This window comes from Chanodichthys erythropterus, chromosome 6 (genome assembly GCF_024489055.1).
Source record: "Chanodichthys erythropterus isolate Z2021 chromosome 6, ASM2448905v1, whole genome shotgun sequence".
Lineage (NCBI taxonomy): Eukaryota > Metazoa > Chordata > Actinopteri > Cypriniformes > Xenocyprididae > Chanodichthys > Chanodichthys erythropterus.
The window spans coordinates 20,491,385-20,518,060 of NC_090226.1; the positions used below are offsets into that span (position 1 = coordinate 20,491,385).

Genomic DNA, 26,676 nt, shown 5'->3' on the forward strand with positions numbered 1-26,676 from the left:
TATCTAAAAATAAACGAACTTTTATCTAAAAAATAAATTCTTAAATTATTTAAACGATATGTTACATATTATGGCGGTGAATCTTATATGTATTTTGCAAGGGACAATAAAAGAAAAAGAATAATTGCATCAGTTTTTTCCTGATATTTGTCTTAAAATATAAATAATCGTCTAAGGTAAAATAAATATTTTAACGATTGTAATATTTATCCGTTTCATTCGAATAATTTTAATAATCATAGGGTCTCCCAAACACCAGAGGCCGCTGTAACTTTTAATTAAAGCGCTTTCTTACTCTGTCATCTTTTTATTTTGAAAACGGAACCGCCGCCGTTGTCCTGGTACTGAAGACAACAACTACAAATCTGACCCCTTTAAAGGTGAGGAAAGCCGAAAAATAAACATTGTGTTTAAAACTTTTCTTATGTTTTCTTTTCATACGTTGCATAACAGCCTTTTTATTTCAACACCATGAACGTTGCTGTCAGTGAGGTAGTTTAACGAAAGATTTTGTTGAGTTTTGTTTAAACGATGTTTTTTGTCTTGAGTAAATACGACGTATTTGACTAATATCTGATATGTTTATGTTGTTAATAAAAGATGGAGAGTCTAGACTTTTCTGAGGAAGAGATTCAGCAGCAGTTAGCTGCACTTGGATACAGTAATATTCCCAAACAAAGACTGCGGGAATTCAAGCGAGGTGGGCTAATATTTTGAACTGTTCCAGACTACAGCTGTGAATTTATTTGCATTTAATTTCCATTTTATAGCATGGCCTTGAGGTAGTGCTGTCATATTATGAATCTCCACCAGATCTAGATCAGCTGATTCGTCATGAAAAGTCAAAGAGTCACAGCTCCAGTGAATGGACTTCTCCAACATCTCACAGCAGCAAAAGTCCACCTGCGCTTATTAAAGAAAAGGGTGAGCAGTCATTCCTGCTTTATACTGTGTGTTATGCATTTTTGAACACATTTAACCAACCTAATCTGTTTAATTTGTGTTTTTGCCTCAGTTCAACTAAACAACATTGGTCCCAGTTGTAACTACGTTCTCTTCAACACCAGCTCAGCGGGGCAACAGAGAGAGGTATGTATGAGTTTTTAAAGTCTGCATGAAACAGAAGTTGTGGCGGTCTTTTCTTCATTATTGTAATGTATATGAATTGCACATGAATTAAAAAAAAAAAATAAACGACTAAATCATTTATAGTAAACACTGCAATATGCCACAATATTATTGTTATTACAATATTACACAATATTATTATTATTTAAAAACAAAATGGTTTCATGGTGACTGATGCAAAAACTTGGGAAAATGAGATCCAGGCAGTCGATGGCGTTGAAGAAAAATTATTAATCATTGCAATTAAATTTAGCCACGCAAACTTTAATTGATAATGAAAATATTTAATAAAACCAAAAGGTAAAATAATAAGAAGAAAGAAGTAATTAATAGTTAAAAATAAAATCCAGAGTACTGTATTTAATAGATGAAGATCAGAATATACAGAAAGAAAGAACAAAAATGAAGACATTTGCAGATAGAAGAGCAAAGGAGAAAAAGCCCCCCTATCAACGACTCAGCCCATTTTATACCATAAGAATAGGGAAATTTACTCAAACTTTGTTTTCGTTGATCAAAAAAGGTCAAATGAACTTACCCATTATGTCATAGACTAGTCAGATGTTAAAATAGATGAAAATAGAAATAGGGCCTTTCCCTTAAGGGGATTTTGCAAATCTTACATTATTACATGTCAGCTGAAATAGAAACAGACATATTTTGCACAATCGTGTCAACATGACCTGTCACATTGGAACAATTAAGGAACAATTAAATATAACAAGCAAACATACTCTTAAAGACACCTGAAGAATAACCATAAGGGAACAATAACAAGTAAATACTTGAAAATATGATGAGAATTAATATATAAAGTAGGAGTACATAAATATATGAAATCAAAAGTAAAACTGATAAATCATAAGCCATAAATGATTAACATAAAATATGAATAAAATGCATGAATATGAATATTGGATCCACCAGTGCGCCTTAAAAACTGTTCTGGGACTGTGTACACAATATGTGTGTTTTCCCTATTTTCCATTCCTAGATTTTCACCTCCACATTTAATGAGGACGATCAAGGAGACTCTGGTATGAATCACTACTATGATTCATATTCACGGCACTCATTTGCTCACAGACCAGCTCGGCCCTCCACAGCACCCAACAGGCTGGAGACAGAGGAAGGGCCTTCTGAAATATTTCACTCAGTTTTGGATGGTAGTGAGACGACAAGTCCTGATCCGGCTCATTTGAAGCCTATGATTAAAAGGAAAGTGTTAAGGTGGGGACCGTTTCACAATTGTTTCTTGATTTGATAGTTAATGTGTTAAGACATCATCATCATCATCCATGCGCATGTGCAATAAGCATTATTTTCTTATAATTTGTTATACAGAAAGCATCAAGGTCGGTCTCATGTCTGTGACGAGTCCACGCACAGTGAAGATTCTGGTAAGTCCTGAGGTTATGTTTCATAATAATGTTTGGAATTAAATACTAATAAACTACTTGCTGTATGCTGCAAAGTATGTGTACTACTAACCTTTTTTTAAAAAAAAAATAGTATGTGAAACAGAATGCATTATGCAACACAATTTTTAATGATTGAAAATACAATAAAACAATACTGACCACAAACATTTGAATGGTAGTGTACATACAATATCCTGAGGAGTACTAAGGTAGTATTCTATCCCGAACATAGTTATGTGTTGCCTTCAGTGTTGGGGTAACTCATACAAGTAACTTCAGTTACGTAAACAGATTACTTTTTTATCAAGTAGCTTGTAAAGTAACGCGTTACTTCTAAATTTACCATAAAATATCTGAGCTACTTTTTCAAATACGTAATGCAAGTTACTTTGTTTTTTCCCATTTATTGACTGACAGCTCTCCTGTCCCTATGTTGAGAGAAATTGGGAGTAAGTGCAAAGGTGTTGTGTTTGCTGTGTAAACATGATGGTTATTCTAGACTAGTTCGGAACTAATGCAGCCGAGACAAGACCATTTGGTCTCGGTCTTGTCTTGGTCTCAGACTAAAAGAGCTCGATTTTATTTCACGACCGGTGAAGACCACAACTGCAGGGATATGGCTAAATTGCTGTTGCATTTTCTGATTTTTTTGTTAACATCATTAATTTGATTGGATGTAAAACTTCCTGCTTCAAATTCAATCAATAACTTATTTCTAATTTCATTTATTTTGTTACTGTTGTGCCGGGTCAGAAATCAACAAGGGATTTTGCCAAAAATGTCCCTAAAATTAATACAAATGCCCTTAAAATTCAAGATATAATTGCAAAAAAGTACTTGTATAAGATCTTGATATTTATATAATTAAGCAATATCACAAGAAAGAGGGCTGTTTTCACAAATATGAGCAGAACTTCAAACATGATGTTGATTTTTTAATTTTTTTATTTTTTTATTTTTTTTTATTTTTTTACAAATTTTCAATAAACTAAATTTTTAAAACATTAATCTCAACATTATTTATGCATTTGTAATTGTACCAATTCAGATGCAACTTCTGTTCCACCTCTGCAATGTAAAGATGAATTTTGTTGTTAGTGATTTCAATTGATTGGTAACAGCTCTATATAGTGTCTTATTATACTAATTGTAATTATTAATTAAAAATAAGACATTTCTCATGCAGTAAATGTGGATCTTTCAGATGAATTTGAGGAGTGCTAATCTGGTCTTGATCTTGTCTTGGTCTCAACCCCCCAAATACTTGGTCTTGTCTTGGTCTCGACTTAGGTGATCTTGACTACAACATTAGTGATTATACATTTACTCATTTACTACTTCTCCTGCATCCTATTCTTCTGTATTCCAGAATGGCAGCTCAGCTAAAAGGCTTGTTTGTTTGAACTGCGCCCTCTACTGTACATGCTTGAATTGCCTCATCCTGAGGCTTATTCATTTCACTTTAGGTGTGAAAGGGCCTTTACGTTTGCCAAAAATATAACTGTTGTTATATAAATAAAAAAACAGCCCAGCCCAGATGAGAAAAAGTAACGCAAAAGTAATGTAATGCATTACTTTCCATAAAAAGTAACTATTGGATTCGTTTTTTAGGGAGTAACGCAATATTGTAATGCATTAGTTTGAAAAGTAACTTTCCCCAACACTGATTGCCTTTCCATAAGAATTAAAAAATAATACCTCCCATACAACAGGTGGTGCAATAAGCCTTATAAACCCAGTAAAGTTCTTACTGTAATCTTCTTAGTTGCATTCTCCCTCCCTCTCAGCCATCTGCTTTGGCTCAGAGTTCATTTTCTTACTGAGGGCTAAAAGAGAGATCTGTCCAGCTACCTCAGGATGTATAAAGCTTTTGACAGCCTTTCAGAAAATGAAAGCAAGGATAACGAAGGATCCCTGTCCTCTTCTTTTTGGACTGATCAGGAAAGCGAGGCGGAAAACAGGGAATATGTTAAGAAAGAAAACAGAACGATTGGGAGAGAGCCTGAAAGAGACAGTAATGATGAGAAGGAAAGATTTGTAATGGGAGATGATAAAAAGGAGAGGATGAAGGAAGCAATTCAAGGGAATGAGTCGGAGAAGGAGAAATATGTGCTGGCTGAATCAAATCCTGAGGCAGATGAAGATGGAAGTGAGGAAGAGAGAGAATGTTTCATAGAAGATGAAAATGAAAAAAGCATAAAAATAACAAGAACAGATCTACAAAAAAAGGAGGAGGAGGAAGAAAGTGAAGAGGGGGAAAATGAGCTTGAAGAGGAGGAGGAAGAAGAAGAAAGTGAAGAAGAAAATGAGCTTGAAGAGGAGGAGGAAGAAGAAGAAAGTGAAGAAGAAAATGAGCTTGAAGAGGAGGAAGAAGAAAGTGAAGCTGAGAAAAAAGAATTTGAAGAGGAGCTTGAAGAACATCAAGTGGGGGGAAAGGAGGGTGAAGAGGAGGAAGAACAAAGTGAAGTAGAGGAAAAAAGAAAGGAGAGTGAAGAGAAAGAAGAAAGTGAAGAGGAGGAGGAAGAAGAAAGTCAAGACAAGGAAGAAGAGTTTGAGCTGTGTGAACAGGGGGAAACGGATAAAAAGAATGAAGAGAAGGATCTAGAAGAAAGTGAGGAGAAAGAGGATAGTGATGAGGAGAAAGAGAGCTCTGTCAGTGGAGAAAACACTGAGGAGAACAAAGCCCAGCTCAGTGATTCAGAGGGAGAGAAAGATCAGGTGAGTGTGGAGGAGAGTGAAGAAGAAGAAGAGTCTTTTCCAAAAAAAGACTCAAATAGTGAAGAAAAGTGTACAGGTAAAGATTCAGACAGTGATGAAAAGAAAGAGAGTCTCAGACCACAGGTGGAAGTGGAGGAGAACAACAGCGGAGGAGGAAGACAAGATGAGGAGGAAGGAGAAGAAAATGAAGAAGGAGATCATGAATGTTCTGTATCAGAAGATAAGGAAGGCATTGAGGAAAAAATAGATGGTGGTAAATCTTTTGTGAAGAAAGAGAGCACAGGAAAGTCTGAAAGCGAGGGATCAGAGAACAGCAAACTGAATGAGAGAGAAGCTAACAATGAGGAAGAAATGAATGATGAAGAGGAACAAATGGATGAGGAGGAGGAAAGAGACTTTCTTGCAAAAGACAGTGCAGAGGAAAACCCTGAGAGGGATGAGGAACAGGAGAGGAATGGTAAAGAAGATGGAAACAGTGAAGAGAAAGAGAGGGAATGTTTTATCAATGAATATGACAAAGAGATGGAACTTGGAAAGAGTGATGAAAAAGAGGAAGATATTAGCAGCGATGTCAATCAGGCAGAAAACAGACTGGGAGCAGATGAACTTGAAAGTGAGATGGAAAAGGCGACACAACAATGCCAATCGGGTGAAGAGAATGAGGAAGAAGAGGAGACAGGCTGGTTTTTTGATGAACCTGCTGAGGAAAAGGAGAGTTGTGACCAGGACAGGAAGTCATGGGCAAGTGATGATGATGATTATGTTACAGTAACCAGTGGCCATTCGCAGAAAGAAGAGGAAGACAACTATAACATGTTACCAGCTTGGGAAGAAGAGCATGCTGATGTACGGCTGAAGAAGGAAACTAGAGACCTCTATGTTGAGGATTTTCACGAAAGTCTGGGCAGCCCTGCCGCAAGCATTTTAACGTCCGGTTATGGCACATACAGACCAGACTCGTCTAAAGATGGAGACCCAGAGGAAGTGGACTATAGAGACGACTGCACTCTGGCTGGATTAGAAGAAGAGAGCGAGTCGATCTTAGATGCTCGTGATTATGACGATAACAGCAGTCTGGTGTGGTTCAGAGACATTCAAGCATCACTAACATCTGATGGACGAGCTCCTGCAGAATCACTAGATGATAGGCAAGATGTAGCCGCAAAACACTCTACTGATCTAAGCCGTGACGGTCATCAGTTTCCTGACATGCCAAGCAAAGGTCATCAAGCTGACCAGCAGCAGACTCCCACAGAGAATGACAGTGAAACTCAAGATGCAGGCTCTCAAAATGTAGTATATTTCAATGATGATTGGGAGGTGGAGGCTTTGCGGGACAGTCTTGACCACCCATTTAATTTGAGGCACAGGAGGGGTAGAGTTCAAAGGAGACCTGAGGAGAAACAATGTGATGATGGATATAATGACTGCACAAAGGAGAAGAGAGTCAGAGCTTATTCTGGCTACCTTGGTGTGTTACACTGTTTACTTTGTAGTTTTTAGAGGTATAGCTGCAGTGGTGTGGAGAGATGTATTTATCTCTTTTATTCAGAAGAGTCATTATTATGAATATAATGCTTATTATTATGAATTAGGGATGTGGCGGTGAGGAAATTTTCCCACCGGTTAATCGACGTGTGCCAACACCGGTAATACTGGTATCCCGGGGGTAGGGTGTGGAGATGGTTTGTGCGTGTTTTATGCAAATAACTAATCTTGTGCATGTGGCTGCTCATTTTCAATACTCTAAATTCACTAACATCAGAACAAGGTTATAAACAAATTCATTTGTGTACACACGTTATGAATTAGACACAGATTTCTCCTGTGCGTACAAATATGAAATAATACATGCAATTATTAGTGAATGAAACCCATTATCATCGATGTTTAAAAAAACAGTTGTGCAGCTACAAGGATTAGTCCACTTTCAAAAAAAATTTTTCAGATAATTTACTCACCACCATGTCATCCAAGATGTTCATGTCTTTCTTTTGTCCGTCGAAAAGAAATTAAGGTTTTTGATGAAAACATTCCAGGATTATTCTCCTTATAGTGGACTTCAATGGAGCTCAAACGGTTGTAGGTCAAAATTACAGTTTCAGTGCAGCTTCAAAAAACTTTTAAACGACACCATAGGAGGAATAAGGGTCTTATCTAGCGAAATGATCGGTCATTTTCTAAAAAAAATACGACTGTAAATGCTTTATAAACACAAATGATCCCCTTATAAGTGCTTCCGCTTTCCATATTCTTCAAAAAGCTTATGCCGTATGTCCTACGCCTTCCCTATTCTACTTACAGAACGAACCAGTTTTGTTTTTTTTGTACTGTAATTTTGACCTTCAACCGTTTGGAGGCCATTGAAGTCCACTATAAGGAGAATAATCCTGGAATGTTCTCATCAAAAACCTTCATTTCTTTTCGAATGAAGAAAGAAAGACATGAACATCTTGGATGACATGGGGGTGAGTAAATTATCAGAAAATTTTTATTTGAAAGTGAACTAATCCTTTAATATTTTTTGTGGAAACCACAATACATTTTTTTTTGTCAGGATTCTTAGTAGATATGTTTAGATATGTTTAGGATGTGTGTAATCATATACTTATGTTTTGTAGGTACAGTTAGTGAGCTGGAGGAGCGCTTGGACCATATGCGGATCGGTGCATCTCGTGTGCAGTATGACTCGGAGAGTGACGAAACAGGAAGCTACAGTGATAGATCCAGCTCTGTGACGGAGGAACGCCCGAGTGCTTTCCGGGAATACATCAAAGGCATGGTCAGTAGACACCTTCCTACTTATCAGTCTTCAACACTTTTCAATTTTAAACTTGAATTGTTTTTCCAAGGGCATAGGTTTGATTTTGACATTGGTGGGAACAAAAAAGCAGCCCCCCTTTTTTCACATTTATGATATTATTTTATTTATAGATATCAGTAGGAACTCACTCAAATCTTTAACATAATCTTGACTATGCAACCCGCAGCATTACAATTTAGCTTTCTGTTCTTTGATAAAATTTCAATGGTATGACCCATTTCAGATGTGGCCAAAATGACAACAACAGTGGTTGCAAATAAATATATTTTAATTGTTTGATCAAAATTATTGAACGTCTCTATTGTCCCCACTAATTTCTAAGCCGTTGTCCTCAACAGACACGATCACACAGTGAGAGTGATATTCGGCCTCGTCCAAAATCATGTAAGTTCCATTTTCCAATCTAGTTTCAGTTCATACATTTTTCCTTGACCTATGTTTGCAAGAATGTACAGAATTCGATTCTCTTCACAGTTATACGGCCAGTTTTTGATCATCCTCACACGAGAAACTTGAAGAAAACTGATCCAGTGACAAAGTATGACATTCTGTATTGATCTTCATAAATACATGATTTAAGACATAAATCTCTTGTGATTGGTTCAGGCTTTTACAGCTGCTGTTAAATACATCATAATACTTGAAGGATTTACACTAGAAATGTGATAGATAACCCACTAAACACCACAAACTGATTGTAACGTTGATCTGAATGTGTTTGACTCCTTTATCAGGTATTTCCAATATAAGCAGGACTGGGAGACATTTAAACCTCCAGGAGAGAAGAGCAGGAAGGAGCTGCACTGGGCCATCAGGGTAATCATGTACTTGTCTTTAGTAGTGGCTGCTTGTTAAGAAAAACAAGAGTGTTACTATGTGTGTGACTATATATTTTGATTTTTCTTAGGAACAACTCATGTATCAGCCTCCACCAGTAAGTCACTCACACACATATTCATTTATTTATTTTTGGAAAGGACTGTCTAGATTGTTTTTTATTGTCTCTACAGCCGAAACCTCAGAAGACGTACATCCCCAACAGTTATGTGGTTCCAACAGAGAAGAAGCGATCTGCACTAAGATGGGAGATCCGACATGATTTAGCACATGGCATTATCCCAACAAAAATCTCCTATCCCTGAAATGAAGAATATTCCATTGATGCCTTATCTTTTTTATATATATATATATATATATATGCTTAATGTTATTATTTATTCATATGATATTGAGTTTTTTTTACTCCATGGAACTTGTGAAATGAGACAATTAGATCACCGTTTTTATGAAATAAACATTTTAATACTCAAAAAGTCAATGTTGCTGTATTCATGGCAGGTCTCTGTATGGGAGTTTGAAGGGATACAGGGGAGTGTAACGCACATCATGCCAAAGAAGCTTCTTTTCAAGAAATTTTACAGCTTCCAGAGTGAGAACCAGACTCTCATGTTTCAACATGCTGTGGACGTTTAGACCTGTAAAAACAAACAAAAAAAAGACCTGTAAAAACTATAAAAGCTATAATACAGAAGTCACATTCCCTTATGTTTGGTCTACAATAAATGGATGCTTTGGGGCCCGGTTTCACAGACAGGGCTTAGCCTAAGCCAGGATTAGGCCTTAGTTCAATTAGGGCATTCAAAGGGATAGTTCACCCAAAAATAAACATCAAATTTTCATCTGCTTACCCCCAGCGCATCCAAGATGTAGATAACTTTGTTTCTTCAGTAGAACACACAATGATTTTTAACTTTAACCATTGCGGTCTGTCAGTCCTAAAACGCGTGTCAATGAGAACTCTATCAATAAGAGTCAAAAAAAACTTGCATTGACAAATCCAAATTAAACCCTGTGGCTCGTGACGACACATTAATGTCCTAAGACACGAAACAATTGGTTTGTGCAAGAAACCGAACAGTATTTATATAATTTTTTACCTCTAATACACCACTATGTCCAACTGCGTTCAGCATTTGCTTAGTGAGGTCTGATCGCACTCTGACAACAGCAGTGATGTCTTGCACTCATTGAAGTATCATTACTCTTATTGATAGAGTTCCCATTGACGCACCTTATTTGACTGACAGGCGGCAACGGTTGGAGTTAAAAATCATCATTTGTGTTCTACAAAGTCACCTACATCTTGGATGCGCTGGGGTAAGCAGATAAACATCAAATTTTCATTTTTGGGTGAACTATCCCTTTAAATAGCTTTTATAAACATTGACTAGAAAAAAACATTAAAGGTGTACATCTTGAGACAAAACAATGGCACTGGCATATTTTAAGATCTGTCAGTACAAGTTACTTTCTGTTAAAACAGCTCAAATATGCATTTTAGTCAAAGACTAGTCTGTGAAACTGGAGTTGATGTGGTCAGTTTGTTTACCTATAGCTGGAATAATATTCACTGTTTTTAGATTTTCGGTTGCCTTGAGAATGTTCTGAGGGAATTCATCACCTCTGGAATGCAACAACAAAAAAAAGAAATTACTTAAGAAAAAATGTATATCAGGTTGGCAACGGCATATGCATCCACTCTCACAGACTCTTACACATCAACGATGAGGACAGATTCCCCCCACTGTCTGTGTTTGACCAGGTCCTGGAGATAGTGGGGGTCTGGAGTGGGAATCTCCAGTGAGTCCACAATATGAAGATAATCCTGGGGAAATAATGAGACTTTAACTTAGTTTATGGTATTTCATCTAACAGAATATTTGTGAACCAAACTTAAAAAAACAAAACAAAAAAAAACAAACAAGATTTAAAGTCCCCCTGTGTTGAAAATGAAGTTTTTAATGTTCATATGTCTATGTGGTGTTTATAATATACTTTAAGACAAAATATGTGCAAATTCATAAGTCAACACCATTGCTGAGTATTTTGCTTTTAAAACTGCAGTGATCTAAAGACGTGCCGCCGGATTTTAGCATAACATTAACTAAAGGGAGTCATGTACAACATTAGCAACACATTATTAGGCTAATCAAAAGGCGAATCATAATTACCATCATGTGTCCGACGTTGTAAAAAGTGATAACATTGTGCAGTAAACGTTTACCTTAGTGAGTTGACCAAGTGGATCTTTGAGCTTGTGCGAGTGAGTGGAGGTGGGGCTAATTAGCATATTCATAGATCCATGTATACTAAATGAAGCAATGGTGTAGTTACATTCCTGTAAGTGTAGTTACATTTTTCATAGAAAAAAACATTTAAATATGACATTTTGGTGAATAAATATGAAATGCAAATATTGACTACAGGGGGACTTTAATAAGTCCTAAAATTACAAAAGCTAAAATTGAAATAAAAATAAAAGTTAAGATAGAAATATAATAAAAATAAAATGACAAAAGCACATAAAATACCTAATACTTGAAAACTGAAAATGTAAGAATAAAAGCTAATTCAAAATATTAATATTAAAACAGTATGTAAATAATACTGAAACACACTCCAAAGCAAGCGAGACTTTTACAGTGCAGCGCCCCTTACCTGAGCCAGTTTGGCAGTTAGGGCGATTTTCAGCCCTTGCACCCGCACCTTCATGGGCAACATGTAATAATAGCTGGTCGGTCCTCGTGGACCATGAGCTACTCCTCCTGAATTGCCAAGAAGAGCATTTGTTTAGTTACTCAATGGGTTCACTGCTATATAGTATATCTATGCGTTAAAAATTAAACTCAAATTTTCTCTCACCTCCTCTCCATAATGGAGAACGAATGCTTCCATGTCGTGCCCGCCCGCTTCCTTTTTGATTCCATGGTTTCCTGCCTCCACCGCTGACTTCAGCTCTTGACTTGACTTTTGCATGGCTCTACAGTAATTACATCACATGTTAATATCATATGCAATAATTCAATATGACTGAGGTTTATAGAACATGATTTGGACAGTATTTTAATGCACAGGAAAGCATAAAATGCTCCTCATGGTTACTTACTATTCGTTTGAAATTACGTTGCCAGACCTCTACAGCATGGAGAATATCCAGCCTGTTAATAGGAACAAAAAACAACCATTAGTTTGCAACGTAACTTCATCCTGAAATCATTTAGAGGACTAAATGGTTTACCTGACAGGCACTGAGAAGACATCAGGGTGAAGGTCAACCACACCAAGAGGTTCACTGTCATGACTTTCCAAAGACTCGAGCCATGTTTGAGTGGGTGCTAGGTGAGTCGGGATATCAGCCTCACATCTGCGCAGCACTGGAAGATCAGAGCCGGATGGAGGAGCCCTCTCTGAAACAAGAGTTCAGACATGTTCGTCACATGCAATTTTAAAATGGCATTATTGCAGTTTCATTGACAACGAACTAAAATTTAGCATGGAAACCAAAGTTCCTGCTAAAAAATTGTAATCACTTCAGTTGTTATTACTGTGAAACTATATTAAGTTAAAGGGTTAGTTCACCCAAAAATGAAAATTCTGTCATTAATTACTCACCCTCATGTCGTTCCACAACCGTAAGACCTTTGTTCATCTTCAGAACACAAATTAAGATATTTTTGATAAAATCCAATGGCTCAGTGAGGCCTGCATTGACAGCAAGATCATTTCCTTTTTCAGTGCACAGAAAGCTACTAAACACATATTTAAAAGGGGTTCATGTGACTACAGTGGTTCCATCTTAATGTTATGAAGTGACAAGAATACTTTTTGTGCACCGAAAAAACAAAATAACGACTTTATTCATTATTTTTATGTGATGGGCAATTTTTTATGAATCATTTGTTTTGAATCAGTGGTTCGGAGCGTGTATCAAACTGCCAAAGTCACGTGAACTATTGAAATTTCGAAACACTTATGACGTAACGAAGTCTTGTCTTGTTCATGAAGCAGTGTTTTGAAATCGCCCATCACTAGATATTGTGGAATAAAATCGTTTTTTTTTTTTGGTGCACAAAAATATTCTTGTCGCTTTACATTATCAAGGTTGAACCACTGTAGTCACATGAACTGTTTTAAATATGTTTTTCTGGGCACTGAAGAAGGACGTGATCTTGCTGGCAATAGAGGCCTCACTGAGCCATCAGATTTTATCAAAAATGCCTTAATTTGTGTTCTGAAGATGAACGTCAGGTGTAGAACGACATGAGGGTGAGTAATTAATGACTGAATTTTCCATTTTGGGTGAACTAACCCTTTAATATAGGTTGTCCTTGCACTCAGTCTGTCATTTACTTCAATAGCTTTATAGGTAACAGTAATGGGCAACAGAAAGTTCCCCCAGTTTCATTGTGACAGCAGTTCAGTATGGTATATTTGTAGAAACTATAATTTTAACTCAGAAATCACTTCAAAGCCAGAGACTTATTCTTCTCAGAAGTAATTAGCAATTAATGCATTATAATTCTCTATTAAATACGCAAAGCTTTGCCTACTTTGTCCTGCGACTCCGATGAGATTGGATGGGAGTCGCAGATTTGATGGAAGTGCGCTTTCTCCAGAGACCGATGAGATTAACTGGTTTGAGAAAAAAAAAAAATCATGCTTTAACTCGTCAATGTGTTCCAGCATGAACGTAAATATCATATTCACACGCGTTAACATTAACGTTACATTATGAATGGCAAGCGAACACTTACCCTTTTAACAACTGTTCTTCCACATACTGCCAACGTGGCACGAAACATGATGCGGGATAAATAAATTAAATACTAAAAGCACTGGTGTTATAATTTCAGCTTCTTACATTATTTGGTTTCCCTGTCAGGAAGGTCGTGATAATGTGTGCGTACAATTCCGTCGCCCTCATATGACGTAAGCCGCGTTTTGTCTCCTGAATTATATGCACTGAACATAACCCTACACGTTTGGGGAGTATTACGATAACGTTTGTAACAATTTTGTATATGAAATTCTAAATTATATTTATTTTAATTACATTTATTATTATTGCTTTAAAATATGCTCTCTATATACACTACCGTTCAAAAGTTTGGCTTCAGTAAGATTTTTAATGTTTTAAAAGAAGTATTTTCTGCTCACCAAGCCTGCATTTATTTGATTAAAAATACAAACAAAAACAGTAATATTGTGAAATATTATTTACATTTAAAACAACTGTTTTCTATGTCAATATACAGTAAAGTGTAATTTATTCCTGTGATCAAAGTTGAATTTTCAGCATCAGTCTTCAGTGTCACATGATCCTTCAGAAATCAATCTAATATGATGATATGATGCTCAAGAAACATTCATTATTATTATCAATGTTGAAAACAGTTGTGTAAAATTTTTTTTCAAAATTCTTCGATGAATAGAAAGTTCAAAAGAACAGCATTTATTTAAAATAGAATATTTTCTAACATTATAAATGTCTTTACTGTAACTTTTGATCAGTTTAACTCATCCTTGATGAATAAAAGTATTGATTAATTTTATTTCTAACCCCCAAAAATAAAATTAAAATTCTTACTGACCCCAAACTTTTGAACGGTAGTGTTAAATGTTACAAAAGATTTAGATTTCAGACAAATGCTGTTCTTTTGAACTCTCTATTCATCATAGCATCATGAAATAAAAATGTAAATAACTGTTATCAACATTAATAATAATCATAAATGTTTATTGAGCATCAAATCATCATATTAGATTGATTTCTGAAGGATCATGTGACACTGAAGACTGGAGTAATGATGCTGAAAATTCAGCTTTGATAACAGGAATAAATTACACTTTACTGTATATTGACATAGAAAACAGCTGTTTTAAATTGGAATAATATTTCACAATATTACTGTTTTTGTTTGTATTTTGAATCAAATAAATGCAGGCTTGGTGAGCAGAAGATACTTCTTTTAAAACATAAAAAAATCTTATTGACCCCAAACTTTTGAACAGTAGTGTATGTATACATGAGAGTATGTTTATGTGTGTGTGTGTGTGTGTGTGTGTGTAAATATATATATAGTATTTTATTATTTGAAAAAGATTGAGATGAGCATAATTATTGCATATATAATAGTTATCTTCACATTCCAAAATAATATACTTACTGTATATTGTGTCTAAAACAATAAATATTGTATTATAATATACTGTAAACAATACACAATAAACAATAATAGTTGATGTGACTTATTCAGAGACACAGCTGTATCTAATCAAGTATTCATGGAATGCCATACCATATTAACACAGCACTGAACATAACTTCAAACTTAAACATAAGTTTTGTTTTTGAACATAAGCTCTTATTTGCACAAAAACACATATATAACACCGAAGCTGAACACAATCCTAAGTAATGTTGGACACAGAGAAACTTTCAAAAATAAGTGATTATTTTATTTGTATCTTACAACTACAGGTGCAGAAGATTCTTTGCTGTTAATTAGCCAACAGACTCTTCTTCACAATAGGCACAGCTGTACAACCTTCATCACAAGGTGATTTGTGTGATTGCATAGTGCAGTTTAAAACCTAGAATTTACATCCCGATGTCAATAAAACACAAAGAAACACGCCACACAACAGACTTTTTTTAAACTAAACCAATAAAATGTCAGGAGAGAACCAATCAGGTCAAAAGAGAGAACCTTGTGTTTAACATGTCAAGTGCAATCAGTTGTGTTGTGTTGATATGCAAATTATGAAGTTGTTAGACAAATTAGATGACATATTAAGAAAACAATATCCTTACAGAGTGGTGGTGGCGCCTCGCTATATTTAAACAAAACTTCAGGCAAACTTTTCTAGTCCTTTGTCAAAACGAAATTCTGTTTATATGATCTAAACGGGACGTACAGTTCCTTGTGGCAAATGTGTGGTATTATGGCACCTGGCACATCAAAATCAAAACAAAATTTCAAGTATGATCTTAAGAATCCCAATTAGAATAGTCCACAGGATGGATTCCTCTTCTTCCATCACATCCTCAGGGCCCTGAGAGTGTTGAGACTGACCAGGAGTGTCATTTGAAGGATAAGAGTTTTTCTCCATTTCATCTTCTGTCAGTGCTGTCTGGTCGTAAAACACCTTCATCTCAAACTCGCTCTCCATGTAGGAGGGATGTCCGTAGATCCCGATTCCAACAGGCCTTACAAAATCCCCTGGGACGACCACCACATCCTGGCCACAGGTGGTAGACTGAAGCTTGTAGGAATCGAAGTTTGGCCGCAGCGTCTTGTCAGAGACGTAGAGATCCGCATCTCCTTTAAGGCTTTGCATTTGGAGGATAATGCGTCCTTCGTGGTTGAGACGCAGGTAGCTGTAGTTTCCCGCTCCTATGTGGCCTTGCACGACATGGAGAAGGACCCATTCGTCTGGCACAGAAGGCTCCTCTGAGTGCTGCAGAGAGCCCAGGGCCCGCGAGAGGGCCGCCAACACCAACAAACCACCCCAGCACAGCGCCATGGTCACTGCTGCCAGACCCCAGCTACATCTGGAACCCACCTGTAATAAAAAAAAAAATTATAATTTCAGTATCATCAGGGCCCATATTTTCTCATATTTCAGAAAGTGGATTGGATCAAATCATGAAAATGGGTTTAAAAGAAAAAAAAGGATTCTGCAATCAGATTAGAACACTTGATCCAATCTGGATTTTGATACAGATCAAACCTTCAGTATGTGTTGTTCAAAACTTTTTAATAGGATTGGGATACCTTTGATCCCCCCCTAAAATCTAGATTTTATAAACTATAAAATTTAATTTAATAAAACTATATATTATATATAATATATAATATATAATATATATATATATATATATATATATATATATATATATACACACACACACACACACACACTCAGACATGTATATAGTGCACTTGATTTAAAGGCATAGTACACCCAAAAAATGAAAATTCTGTCATTAATTACAACCCTCATGTCGTTTCAAACTCGTAAGACTTTGGAACACAAATGAAGATCTTTTTTAATGAAATCTGAGAAATTTCATTTCTGTCCCTCCATTGCCAGCTACACAACTACTATTTTGACGCTTCAAAAAGTTCATAAAGAGATCATAAAACTAATCCATATGAATTGAATGGTTTAGTCCAAATTTTCTGAAGAGACACGATAACATTATATGATGAACAGATTGAATTTAGACTTTTGTTCAGATATAAACATTTATCAATGCACACATCAGTTGTGGTAAACAGAAGCTCAAACATGCTTGCTTGACATGTGAACCAATGAGGTTCATTCTCGTGTGTTACGCAGCACGTTTGAGCTTCCGCAAGAACCAATGAGGTTGGTTCTCACGCATCACGCAAGTACTGTTGAGCTTCTCTTTATGTTTGCTGATCAATATTTAAATGTGAATAAAAGCGCTAATTCAATCTGTTCATCACATAAAGCGATCGAGTCTCTTCAGAAAATATATGGACTAAACCTAGGGCTGGGCGATATATCGCATGAGATTGTCACGCGCATTTCGTCAGTAAAGCCGGTTCCCTGATTACCGCTAAATCGCCATCACCTGCTTTCAAATGGAGCGGCATTTAATAGACAGAGCCGTAGATCACTGACAAGCTATGCAACATCGCGTTCATATCGTAGATGAATCGCCTTCGATAATGAACGCGATATCGCGTGGCTTGTCAGTGATCTACGGTTCTGTCTATTAAATGCCGCTCCATTTCAAAGCAGGTCAGGGAAAAATCAGGGAACCGGCTTTACTGACGAAATGCGCGTAACAATCGCATGCGATATATCGTGCAGCCCTAACTAAACCTTCTGATTCATATGGATTCTTTTTACGGTGTCTTTATGAATGTTTTGAAGCGTCAAAGTGGTAGTTGCATAGCTGTCAATGGAGGGACAGAAATCACTCAGATTTTATTACAAATGTCTTCACTTTTGTTCCGAAGATGAACGAATGTCTTATGGGTCTGAAACAACATGAGGTTGAGTAAATGACAGAATTTTCATTTTTGGTTGAAACCATTACAGTCATTAAGTAGATAAAGTAGAAGCAGGCTATATATTAAGGCTTTTGTTACAGTGCAGCATATATATATATATATATATATATATATATATATATATATATATATATATATATATATATATATATAGTCCCCAAACAGCTGTCAATATCAAACAAAAATAATACATTTAATTTTAACTATCATTTATCACTGTATATTAATTACAATGAGACAGAGAGATGACCTAGTTAAAAAGTAGTTTCTGACAAGTGTATCCCTGTAGGTGCAGACACAATTACTGTTGCTCAGTGAAATTTCATACACAAAATCTAGTCATTTCAATAGGAATCCACACATTCTGGAGCTGCGTGTGTGAGGACCAAAAAAAGTTTTACAAGTAGATTTTGCTAATGTTCGAGTTGCTTGGTTTTGAAAGTGATTTCTGTGTGAGCAGTGCTTAATACATCACTACACTACTGACAATGGACCCATTTCTTGTCTGTGCTGTGGGTCAGAAGAGAGACCTGACTGATTAAAAGAAACTGAAATTGGAATGGGATGTTTGTATTGTTTTTCTGTACTGTTTTCAGTCTCTTCAAATAAAAACACAAAGTTACCCAATGTTGACTATCTGTTGTTCTTTATATAAATAGTGATATAGTCTCATTTAGAGCACTGTTAATCTGGATTTGGTACTCTGGAAAAGTTTATCATCTCGATCAGTATGATGCAATACAATGTTGTTTTGAAAAGAAAGCACAAAAGTAAAAAGGATTACCTAATCCTGGATAGCAAAACATGGGATTTGAGCCTGATATGAGACTACTTGGAGTGATGCGTTTCCTGTGACATTTGACCAAGAGACTTTGCACCTAGAGAGGCATTCTGAATCTAAACCTTACATAAGGATGAAAAGACACCATTTGACCTACGTCATACATCTGAACTGACATCAAGCGGTTAAAAATATCTCTCTCGCCATTTTTAAGCAGCTACACACTCACAGAGCCAATGGCCAATGGTCGTGTAATGCCAGTCCTGCCAGAGAAAACTGCTTCAAGACTCCATACTCAAATGAAACTGTAAATACTTAACCGAATACTGCATCTGAAACTTGATTTCAGGGCGTATGCAGGGCAGTCAAAGGAGATAAAACTGTTGTTGCATAAATAAACAGTCTAAAGCGAAAGCATAAATTAATAGATGGTATTTAAAGGTCTATTTTGTATATTACAGCGATATTAAAAACAGACACCCGGATATCTTCAGAAGAGCTATTTTTGAAATATACGTTATGTTATAGGTTAAATTATTTTCACACTGCCATATACTATACACACTCCGTTTCTAAATTAAAAAGCCATCTAATTCCTGACACTTGCACAAAACAATAAGACAGCTATTCAGCTAGCTGGCTAACAGACCAGTAGTTTTTCATGAAACCGAAACAAAATAACTATTCGTAATTAACAAAGGTTCTTTGATATGTTCACTCACACATGTATTATTTTGAGTTACCGGTGCATTGTCAAAAATAATCCATGTGAAAGGAGAGTCGGCGTCGTTATGTTTGGATTTTTCTGTTACAGGTGTTGAGTTGACTACTGGACGTTCTGAGACGTGATGCCATTATAACGCGCAACAGCGCCCTCTGTAGGACAGGAGGACAGACATCATAAATGACAAAATATCAGAATTCTCCTGTGATATTTGTAGACAGCAGAGGTGTAAAGAGTACCTGAAAACCATACTTGAGTAAAAGTACTGACACCCAGGGATGGGCAGTATTTATGATACATGTATTTCAAATACTTATTTCAAAAACAAAATAGTATTTTGCAATTTGATAGGGTTGATGAAAATGGCTTTGTATTTTGTATCAAAATACTTTAGTGTAGTTTTAAAGTTTTAAATTTTTGTAGTTTTAAAATACTGTAAAATACTTTGTAGGAAGTCTATGATCACATCATAAAAATGTGGCCTCTGATTGGTGCTCACTCAGTAGTTTGCAGAGACTTGTTGAGTTCAGAACAGATGTTAACTTTTAATGTTTGTTTTAGCAGCCTAAGCTAAATAGTATACCAATTTATATAATGTTCTAGAAAACTATTATACTGACCAGCAGCCCCCTATATTTATGATTAATTAGTTAGAAACTAGTGCCATCAGTTGCCTTCTTATGAAGGACTTGTTTGTCATTGAGTCCGTGTTGCTGATGCAAAGTAGGCCCTTTGTTACCAAACAAACACCAAAAAACTGTTGGTTACTTTAAAACTAACCTTCATCTATGAGATCACAGGGATTTGTGAATATTTGATCTGTTAAAGCCACAGTATATAAATATTCGCCATTAGAGGTCGCTTATTCAGTCACTTATCCTTGATTTTGTGGAATCATGGGATGATGTTGGTGTTGTTTTCATCAGTGTTTGAATCAGGATGGGACTTGGGCAGAAATCATATTCATGGATGAGAAAGTTGTTATAGTGGTCCTCTGTGTGTTCACTTGGAGTCTGCTATGAGACACTTGTAAGCTAGATTGATATTAGTCATGGTAAAACATGGTAATAGCTGTAAATCAAGAAAACGAGTTTTAAACAAGAAGCTATATATCATGTTTAGTTTTCAGTCAATGAATTAATCCAAATAGTTCCTCATCTGTCTAATAAAACATCCTTCAAAACAGTCTTGTCAATATAGCGGATAAATAAAACAATGTTAAGTAAAATTACCTATTAGCAACTACCTGCTAATGCACTCACATTCACGTAAAGTATCCTTGTTGACAAATGTGGGTGAGTAAAGGCAAAACACACAAGATAGTACCTTCAATGCCCTTAAATGGCGATATCACTTCTTTATAGCAGGAACAAACTGCTGCAGAAGAAGTTAGGTGCCATGAAAAATGTAATGTGCATTACTCATCACAAATGTATTGGAGTAATCAGTACATTTACTTGTTAAAAAATGTAGCCAAGTAGAGAGTAAAAGTTGCTAATATCTTTGATACTCAGTACAACTACAAAGTAGCCAAAAAGATACTTAAGGACAGTGGCATGAAAAAGTATGTGAACCCTTTGCAGAATCTGTGAAAATTAGAATTATTTTAATAAAATAAGAGGGATAATAAAAAATGCATGTTATTTTTTGTTTAGTACTGTCCTGAGTAAGATATTTTACATAAAAGATGTTTACATTTAGTTCACAAGACAAAACAATAGCTGAATTTATTAAAATAACCCCATTCATAAGTATGTAAACCATTGATTCTTAATGTGTGGTTACCTGATGATCCACGACTGTTTTTATGTTTTGTGATGGTTTTTCATGAGTCTCTTGTTTGTCCTGAGCAGTTAAACTGAGCTCTGTTCTTCAGAAAAATCCTCCAGGTCCTGCAGATTCATCAGTTTTCAAGCATTTTTGCATATTTTAACCCTTTCCAGTAGTGGCTGTATGATTTTGAGATCTGTGTTTTCATACTGAGGACAACTGAGGGACTCAAACACAACTATTAAAAAAGGTTCAAACATTCACTGATGCTCCAGAAGGAAATACGATGCATTAAGAGCCGAGGGGTGAACACTTTTGAATTCAAATATAAAGGTAAATTGTACTTAATTTTTCTGCCGGGAAACATGCAAGTATCTTCTGTTGCTTCCTAAGGGCAGTATGAAAAACAAATATATTTAAACAGAATAAGAAAAATTGTGACATCTTCATCCTGTTCAAAAGTTTTCACACCCCGTTGTGTGCCTTGCTCGAGGTGGGGTAATGAGAGTGGAAGACAGCGCTGTTCATTCACTCCTTCCACCTACATTTCCTGAAGGTGCTGAGATTCACACCCACGACCTTCGGCTAACAACTTTCTAACCATTAGGCCACATCTTGCCCTAAAGCATGATTTATACAAAATTGCCAAAGCATAAATACACATACAAAGAAAATTCTCCTTGAAACTGAAATGAGTTCTGAATAATCATGTTTTAGGCCTAATTATTAAAAAAGTAACTAGTCTGTTTATGTGTAATTTAAAAAAATAATAATATAATGATCTAATTACAAGTACTTATTTTCTTAATCTAATTACGTAATACATATTACATGTAAAATACTTTCATTGAAACTAAAAATTTGTGTTAATACAGAGAAGGAGATTGGTTTAATCAACAGAAACTTAAACTATTATGTTATCATTCTGAACCACACTAATTAAGTTGATTTGACAGAAAAAAGAAAAAAAAAAGTTTGATGAATCATGAAAATATTTTTTACAGTGATGCAATAAATTTAGCGAGGAAACATCTAAATCTAAACTTTTTTGTAGCCTAATATGAAATTAGAAATTGTGAATATGTAACTGTGAACAGTGCCGGCGCTACCTATAGGCAGAGCAGGCAGTTGCCTAGGGCCTCGGGCACGGTGGAGGGGCCTCCTGCCTCCACTACCGACCGGGACACCCCCTCAAGCAGTGCACGCCTTAAAATCGAAAAGAATCTGTTTTTACACACTAGAGGTCGCTGTGAGCGCACTAGATTCAGTAGCAGCGCTGATTCTCGCAGCTCTCGCCGGGTGCAGTGGCGCGCGCCTGTAATCCAAGCTACTGGGAGTCTGAGGCTGGAGGATCGCTTGAGCTCAGGGCTTCTGGACTGCAGTGGACTATGTCGATCGGGTGTCCGCACTAAGTTCGGTATCGATATGGCGCTCCTGGGGGAGCCCGGGACCACCAGGTCGTCTAAGGAGGGGTGAACCGGCCCAGGTCGGAGACGGAGCAGGTCAAAGCCCCCGTGCCGATCAGTAGCGGGATCGCGCCTGTGAATAGACACTGCAGTGCAGCCTGAGCGATACAGAGAGACTCAGTCTTTTGTGTTTGTTCTCGTTCACTGGGATAGAAGTAAAAGAAGAAGTGTTTATAGATGAATAATGTGACTACAGAAATTAAATTTATGACCGTGTATTTCCATTTTACTTGTTAGCTCCAGATATTTCCTCCTCTCACTTTCAAATTGTAATCTTTTTTAAATGTTAAATCGTTTCAGTAATGCAATTGCTGATTTGCACTAATGTGCTGTACTGTATCATATTACAGTTTTTTCGATTGCTAAACGACAGTGAGCACAACTGGAGCTACATGTGCAAAACTCTAACTACAGTCTGCACAGCAGCAGTTCATGTGGACCAAACTCTAGTTCGTTTTTCATTGCTTGAACACAGTTTTCAAAACTCTACACACTTATCCCATGACTTTAACCACAACCTGCACAACACTGTGGATTTACAGCACTTTGTTCAAATGCTACACTGCTGTCAAAACTGTGAACCACACAATCAAAACAGAATAGATTTCAGCCTTGTGCCTTTCAAACATTGCAATTTCAGCTGAATGCCTAAGCAGGTGTCTTGTTTTTTTTAGACTTGTTAGTGAACACACACACATAGGCTATATATAGTTTTTACCTTTTTTTTCCTCATTACTGTAATTCCGTAAATTACTACAGACTATTGAAGCAATTTTCATTTACCTTAAAGAATTGTTGTTCTAAAAATGTAAATAAATCATGTGAAAGAATGTCACTCTTTTCTTTGAAGAAAATATTACTTTGTATGAAGTCACTGAAACTGTTCAAACTGTAAAGATGAAAAGTTTGTATTTTCTGTGTTGGTGTTTGATGCTAGTGTTTTTTCTCTCAGTGTGTTCTGAGTGACAGTGTGTGTTATCTCAGTGAGGGTTGTGCATGTTTGGCTGCACTGAGCCTGTTTTGAGCCATGTGTTAACTGTTTAGCTCAGGTGACTGTTGGTAGTGCAGACTGTAGTTAGAGTTTTGCACATGTAGCTCCAGTTGTGCTCACTCTCGTTTAGCAATCGAAAAAACTGTAAATCTCTTTCTGGGGTGGGTGTGTGGTGTTGATGGTGCCCCCATAGAGGGTGCATGGGATGGTGTCCCCTTACGCAGACCTGCATATATGGAACTGTGGTAGTGGAATCAGTGGCGTACGGGACACCCCCGCAGCCGCCGCGGTGCGTGATGGGCCCCGTCGCAGATTCACCCATTTAGGCTAGACTACTTTATAGCCTTTGCTTTTTTTTTTTTTAGAACTGAACTCAATTGACTAAAGATGAAAATAAAGCATCCAACTGAAGCCCAAAAATGTAAGCAGAAGATCATAGAAAATAGTGCTAAATTACCACAAAAGGGGGAAAATTCACTGTTGTTTCCATCGCCGTTTGTAAGGTAGCCAAGACAACAGCAAGCTTTGATGCGCTGTGTTACTGTTAGCGGATGTGTGCCGAGACAAATAAATATGTTCGGTCATTGCTGAAACATTATTATTGTTATTTATATTATTATATATTGCCCAAACTATATTTACCCCATCGTCAGCTCTGATAATGGTCAGCAATACCGGAATGTCTTAAGTTCTTTTCCAAATAGCCTAGCCAATAAGTCTAGTTATTTCTTTATTCTTTTACTGTAACTACATGAATTTAGTTTAGACGTATACATCATTTGATGCACCGATCGAAATTACTGAAAATTTGCGGCCGAAACAGCAATTTACGCGCTTGTCTAGAAGGGAACCTTATGCACGCCTATACGCAAATTTGTGTCTAACTTAGAATTTAGACCAGCTAAAATATATTGTTAGACCAAAAATATCTTATCAATTAATAACGTAATAAAGACATCGAATAAAGTAATAAATGAATTTAATAAAAACAGAAAGACATCTATTGCGTCAGCCTTATTCAAAGGCCGCGCGGAAACATGAGTTCGTTTGTTACACAATCCATTCCACACCCGACGTTCTTGGTTTTCTTCCTATTTATTAAATATAGGCAATTGGTTGATGAAACATTGATTGAAAATAAGATACAATTTTTACAAAACGAAATTCACTTTTGTTAGATCAAAATCTCAATAATAGGTAGAATATTTGTAATTCCAGTGATCAATTAAGAAACAGGCGCCTGAACCCCTGTGATGTGTGGCAGCAGCAGCGCGAGGCCTCGGGAGAATGACCAAGCAGACACAGATCAAGTGTGGTACAAAGCATTCTCAGATTAATTCAGGAAGAAGGGTCATATTTATAGACATAGGTTAAACAACAATCTCCAGGATGGCTTGAGCATCCAATCATACGACTTAAGAATCAAACTTACCATGTATGGCATTTCAAGAAAAATAATAACAAATAAGAAAATGTATGTGCGTAAATGTGTGTGTGTCTTCAACTTCTGGTTGTGTGTGAGAGTGTCAGTGTGTCCAAGGACTGCTACTTCTTGTTTTGTCTAGGTGGGTACATAAGCTGCACAATGGAAAAATCCCAAGACACAGAGAAAGTCAGAAAGTGAAGCCCAAGAAATAAGAAAATATTTAACAACTTTAAAGAAAGACTTACTATAAAACAAAACTTAATGAAGTGGTCAAACTTATGTCTGACCCGCTGCATATGTCTCCCGACATTGCGCATCCGTCATGCTATGCACTTTTCATAATCAACATTGGTGACATCTTACAAAAAATATATTAGGCAAAAGCCCAATATTTAAATATATATGAAACTAAATTGGCTACATTTTTATCCCTCTGGCCGACGAATGCGCCGGCGCGTTCTGATGGATTTTCTCCTCATGACAGCTGAAACTTAAAACAGGCCTTCCGTCATTTTTGGCGATAGCCTACAGATTAAGACTACAAATGGTCTACTTTTTTCTCTCTGCGAGAATCTTTCTGAAACGTTTCAAAAAATAATTTAAACTCGGCGAATAACTGTAGGCTACCTAAAAGAAAGAAACATCTCCATTTGATAAGAAATGTAGGTCTGTGTTAAATAAGAGTCGATCTATCCGCTGGAATGTGTTGTTTCTGAAATCATGGCCAGTGCTCGTTGCGGCTGTTGTCTGTTCTCTTGGCGCTCCTTTGGTTTTAATGAATAAATTATCCTAAATATTTATTCCTGCCGGTATTTTAGTCTACGATATCAAAATCACTAAACATTAGCTATATATGCCTATCATAGGCTATAGCTAGGATAACATTATTCGATAATAACCTCAAATGAATCAATGCAATGACAATTCACCACATGATTCACTGTTAAATCAGTTTTTGTAAACTGTGGGGCAGATGGACGCAGGTGCACAACAAATTTTAACACATGACATCACTGCTTGTGGGAGGGGCCCCATCTCATTCTTTGCGGGGCAGAAAATTAACTATTTGGTTGATTGTGTGATGTGGGCATGTTAAGAGTTTAGAAAAAAGTACTTTAAATATTGGTAAACACTTGTTAGCAGTTGTAAAAAACTGCAAATAATAATTAGTCCAATCACAACTAATTACAATTTCAGCTGAAAGCCGACCCAGGTGTCCTATTTTTAGTCTCTCTTACAGTAGTCATTTTTTTCAGTCATCTTTTAGTATATATTCATAATGATTTTCTCTGGAAACATAAAGGAAGACACACTGAAGAAGAAGTTGATGCTTTTTGTTTGTTTGTTTTTGTAATTATTGCTTCAGGAATTTTTGTTTTTTATTGCAACTTTTTATTTTTTGCAAGTATTACTATATGTAAAGATAGAAAAAAACAAATTGCTGTATTTTTCATTCACGTATTTGTGTATCTACAGCTGAATTTGTTATTAAATCAAAAACTTTTGTTGTTAGAATTTATTTTTGATAAATGCATTA

At 36.3% G+C, this 26,676-nt stretch overlaps 4 protein-coding genes across 6 annotated transcripts; 2 read left to right on the forward strand and 2 right to left on the reverse strand.

The window, feature by feature from the left end:
* The first annotated feature begins 323 nt into the window (after positions 1-323).
* On the forward strand, positions 324-9,398 carry hyls1 (HYLS1 centriolar and ciliogenesis associated). Of its 2 annotated transcripts, none has more exons than XM_067388396.1 (12): positions 324-380; positions 601-700; positions 814-924; positions 1,016-1,089; positions 2,123-2,358; positions 2,473-2,528; positions 7,889-8,049; positions 8,430-8,475; positions 8,566-8,629; positions 8,826-8,907; positions 8,999-9,025; positions 9,102-9,398. In XM_067388396.1, the coding sequence occupies exons 2-12, from the start codon at positions 601-603 to the stop codon at positions 9,231-9,233; spliced, it is 1,089 nt and encodes a 362-aa protein (XP_067244497.1). In that variant the 5' UTR covers positions 324-380; the 3' UTR covers positions 9,234-9,398. The 2 variants fall into 2 exon arrangements, with proteins under 2 accessions (XP_067244497.1, XP_067244496.1); XM_067388395.1 differs by having other exon boundaries at positions 333-492.
* Positions 3,589-6,770, forward strand: LOC137021828 (protein starmaker-like). The gene has a single exon (XM_067388806.1). It carries the CDS (start codon positions 4,407-4,409, stop codon positions 6,768-6,770), a length of 2,364 nt encoding a protein of 787 aa, XP_067244907.1. The 5' UTR covers positions 3,589-4,406.
* A 21-nt stretch (positions 9,399-9,419) lies between the features above and the next one.
* On the reverse strand, positions 9,420-13,859 carry mrpl4 (mitochondrial ribosomal protein L4). The gene is made up of 9 exons (XM_067388397.1): positions 13,686-13,859; positions 13,482-13,563; positions 12,170-12,338; positions 12,038-12,089; positions 11,794-11,911; positions 11,590-11,696; positions 10,647-10,756; positions 10,481-10,554; positions 9,420-9,566 (listed from the first exon to the last, which is right to left on the reverse strand). Exons 1-9 carry the CDS (start codon positions 13,731-13,733, stop codon positions 9,421-9,423), a joined length of 906 nt encoding a protein of 301 aa, XP_067244498.1. The 5' UTR covers positions 13,734-13,859; the 3' UTR covers position 9,420.
* Positions 13,860-14,750: 891 nt separating this feature from the next.
* On the reverse strand, positions 14,751-19,599 carry c6h6orf120 (chromosome 6 C6orf120 homolog). Of its 2 annotated transcripts, none has more exons than XM_067388399.1 (2): positions 19,506-19,599; positions 14,751-16,497 (listed from the first exon to the last, which is right to left on the reverse strand). In XM_067388399.1, the coding sequence occupies exon 2, from the start codon at positions 16,456-16,458 to the stop codon at positions 15,898-15,900; it is 561 nt and encodes a 186-aa protein (XP_067244500.1). In that variant the 5' UTR covers positions 16,459-16,497; positions 19,506-19,599; the 3' UTR covers positions 14,751-15,897. The 2 variants fall into 2 exon arrangements, with proteins under 2 accessions (XP_067244500.1, XP_067244499.1); XM_067388398.1 differs by having other exon boundaries at positions 19,485-19,599.
* Between the last annotated feature and the right edge of the window lie 7,077 nt (positions 19,600-26,676).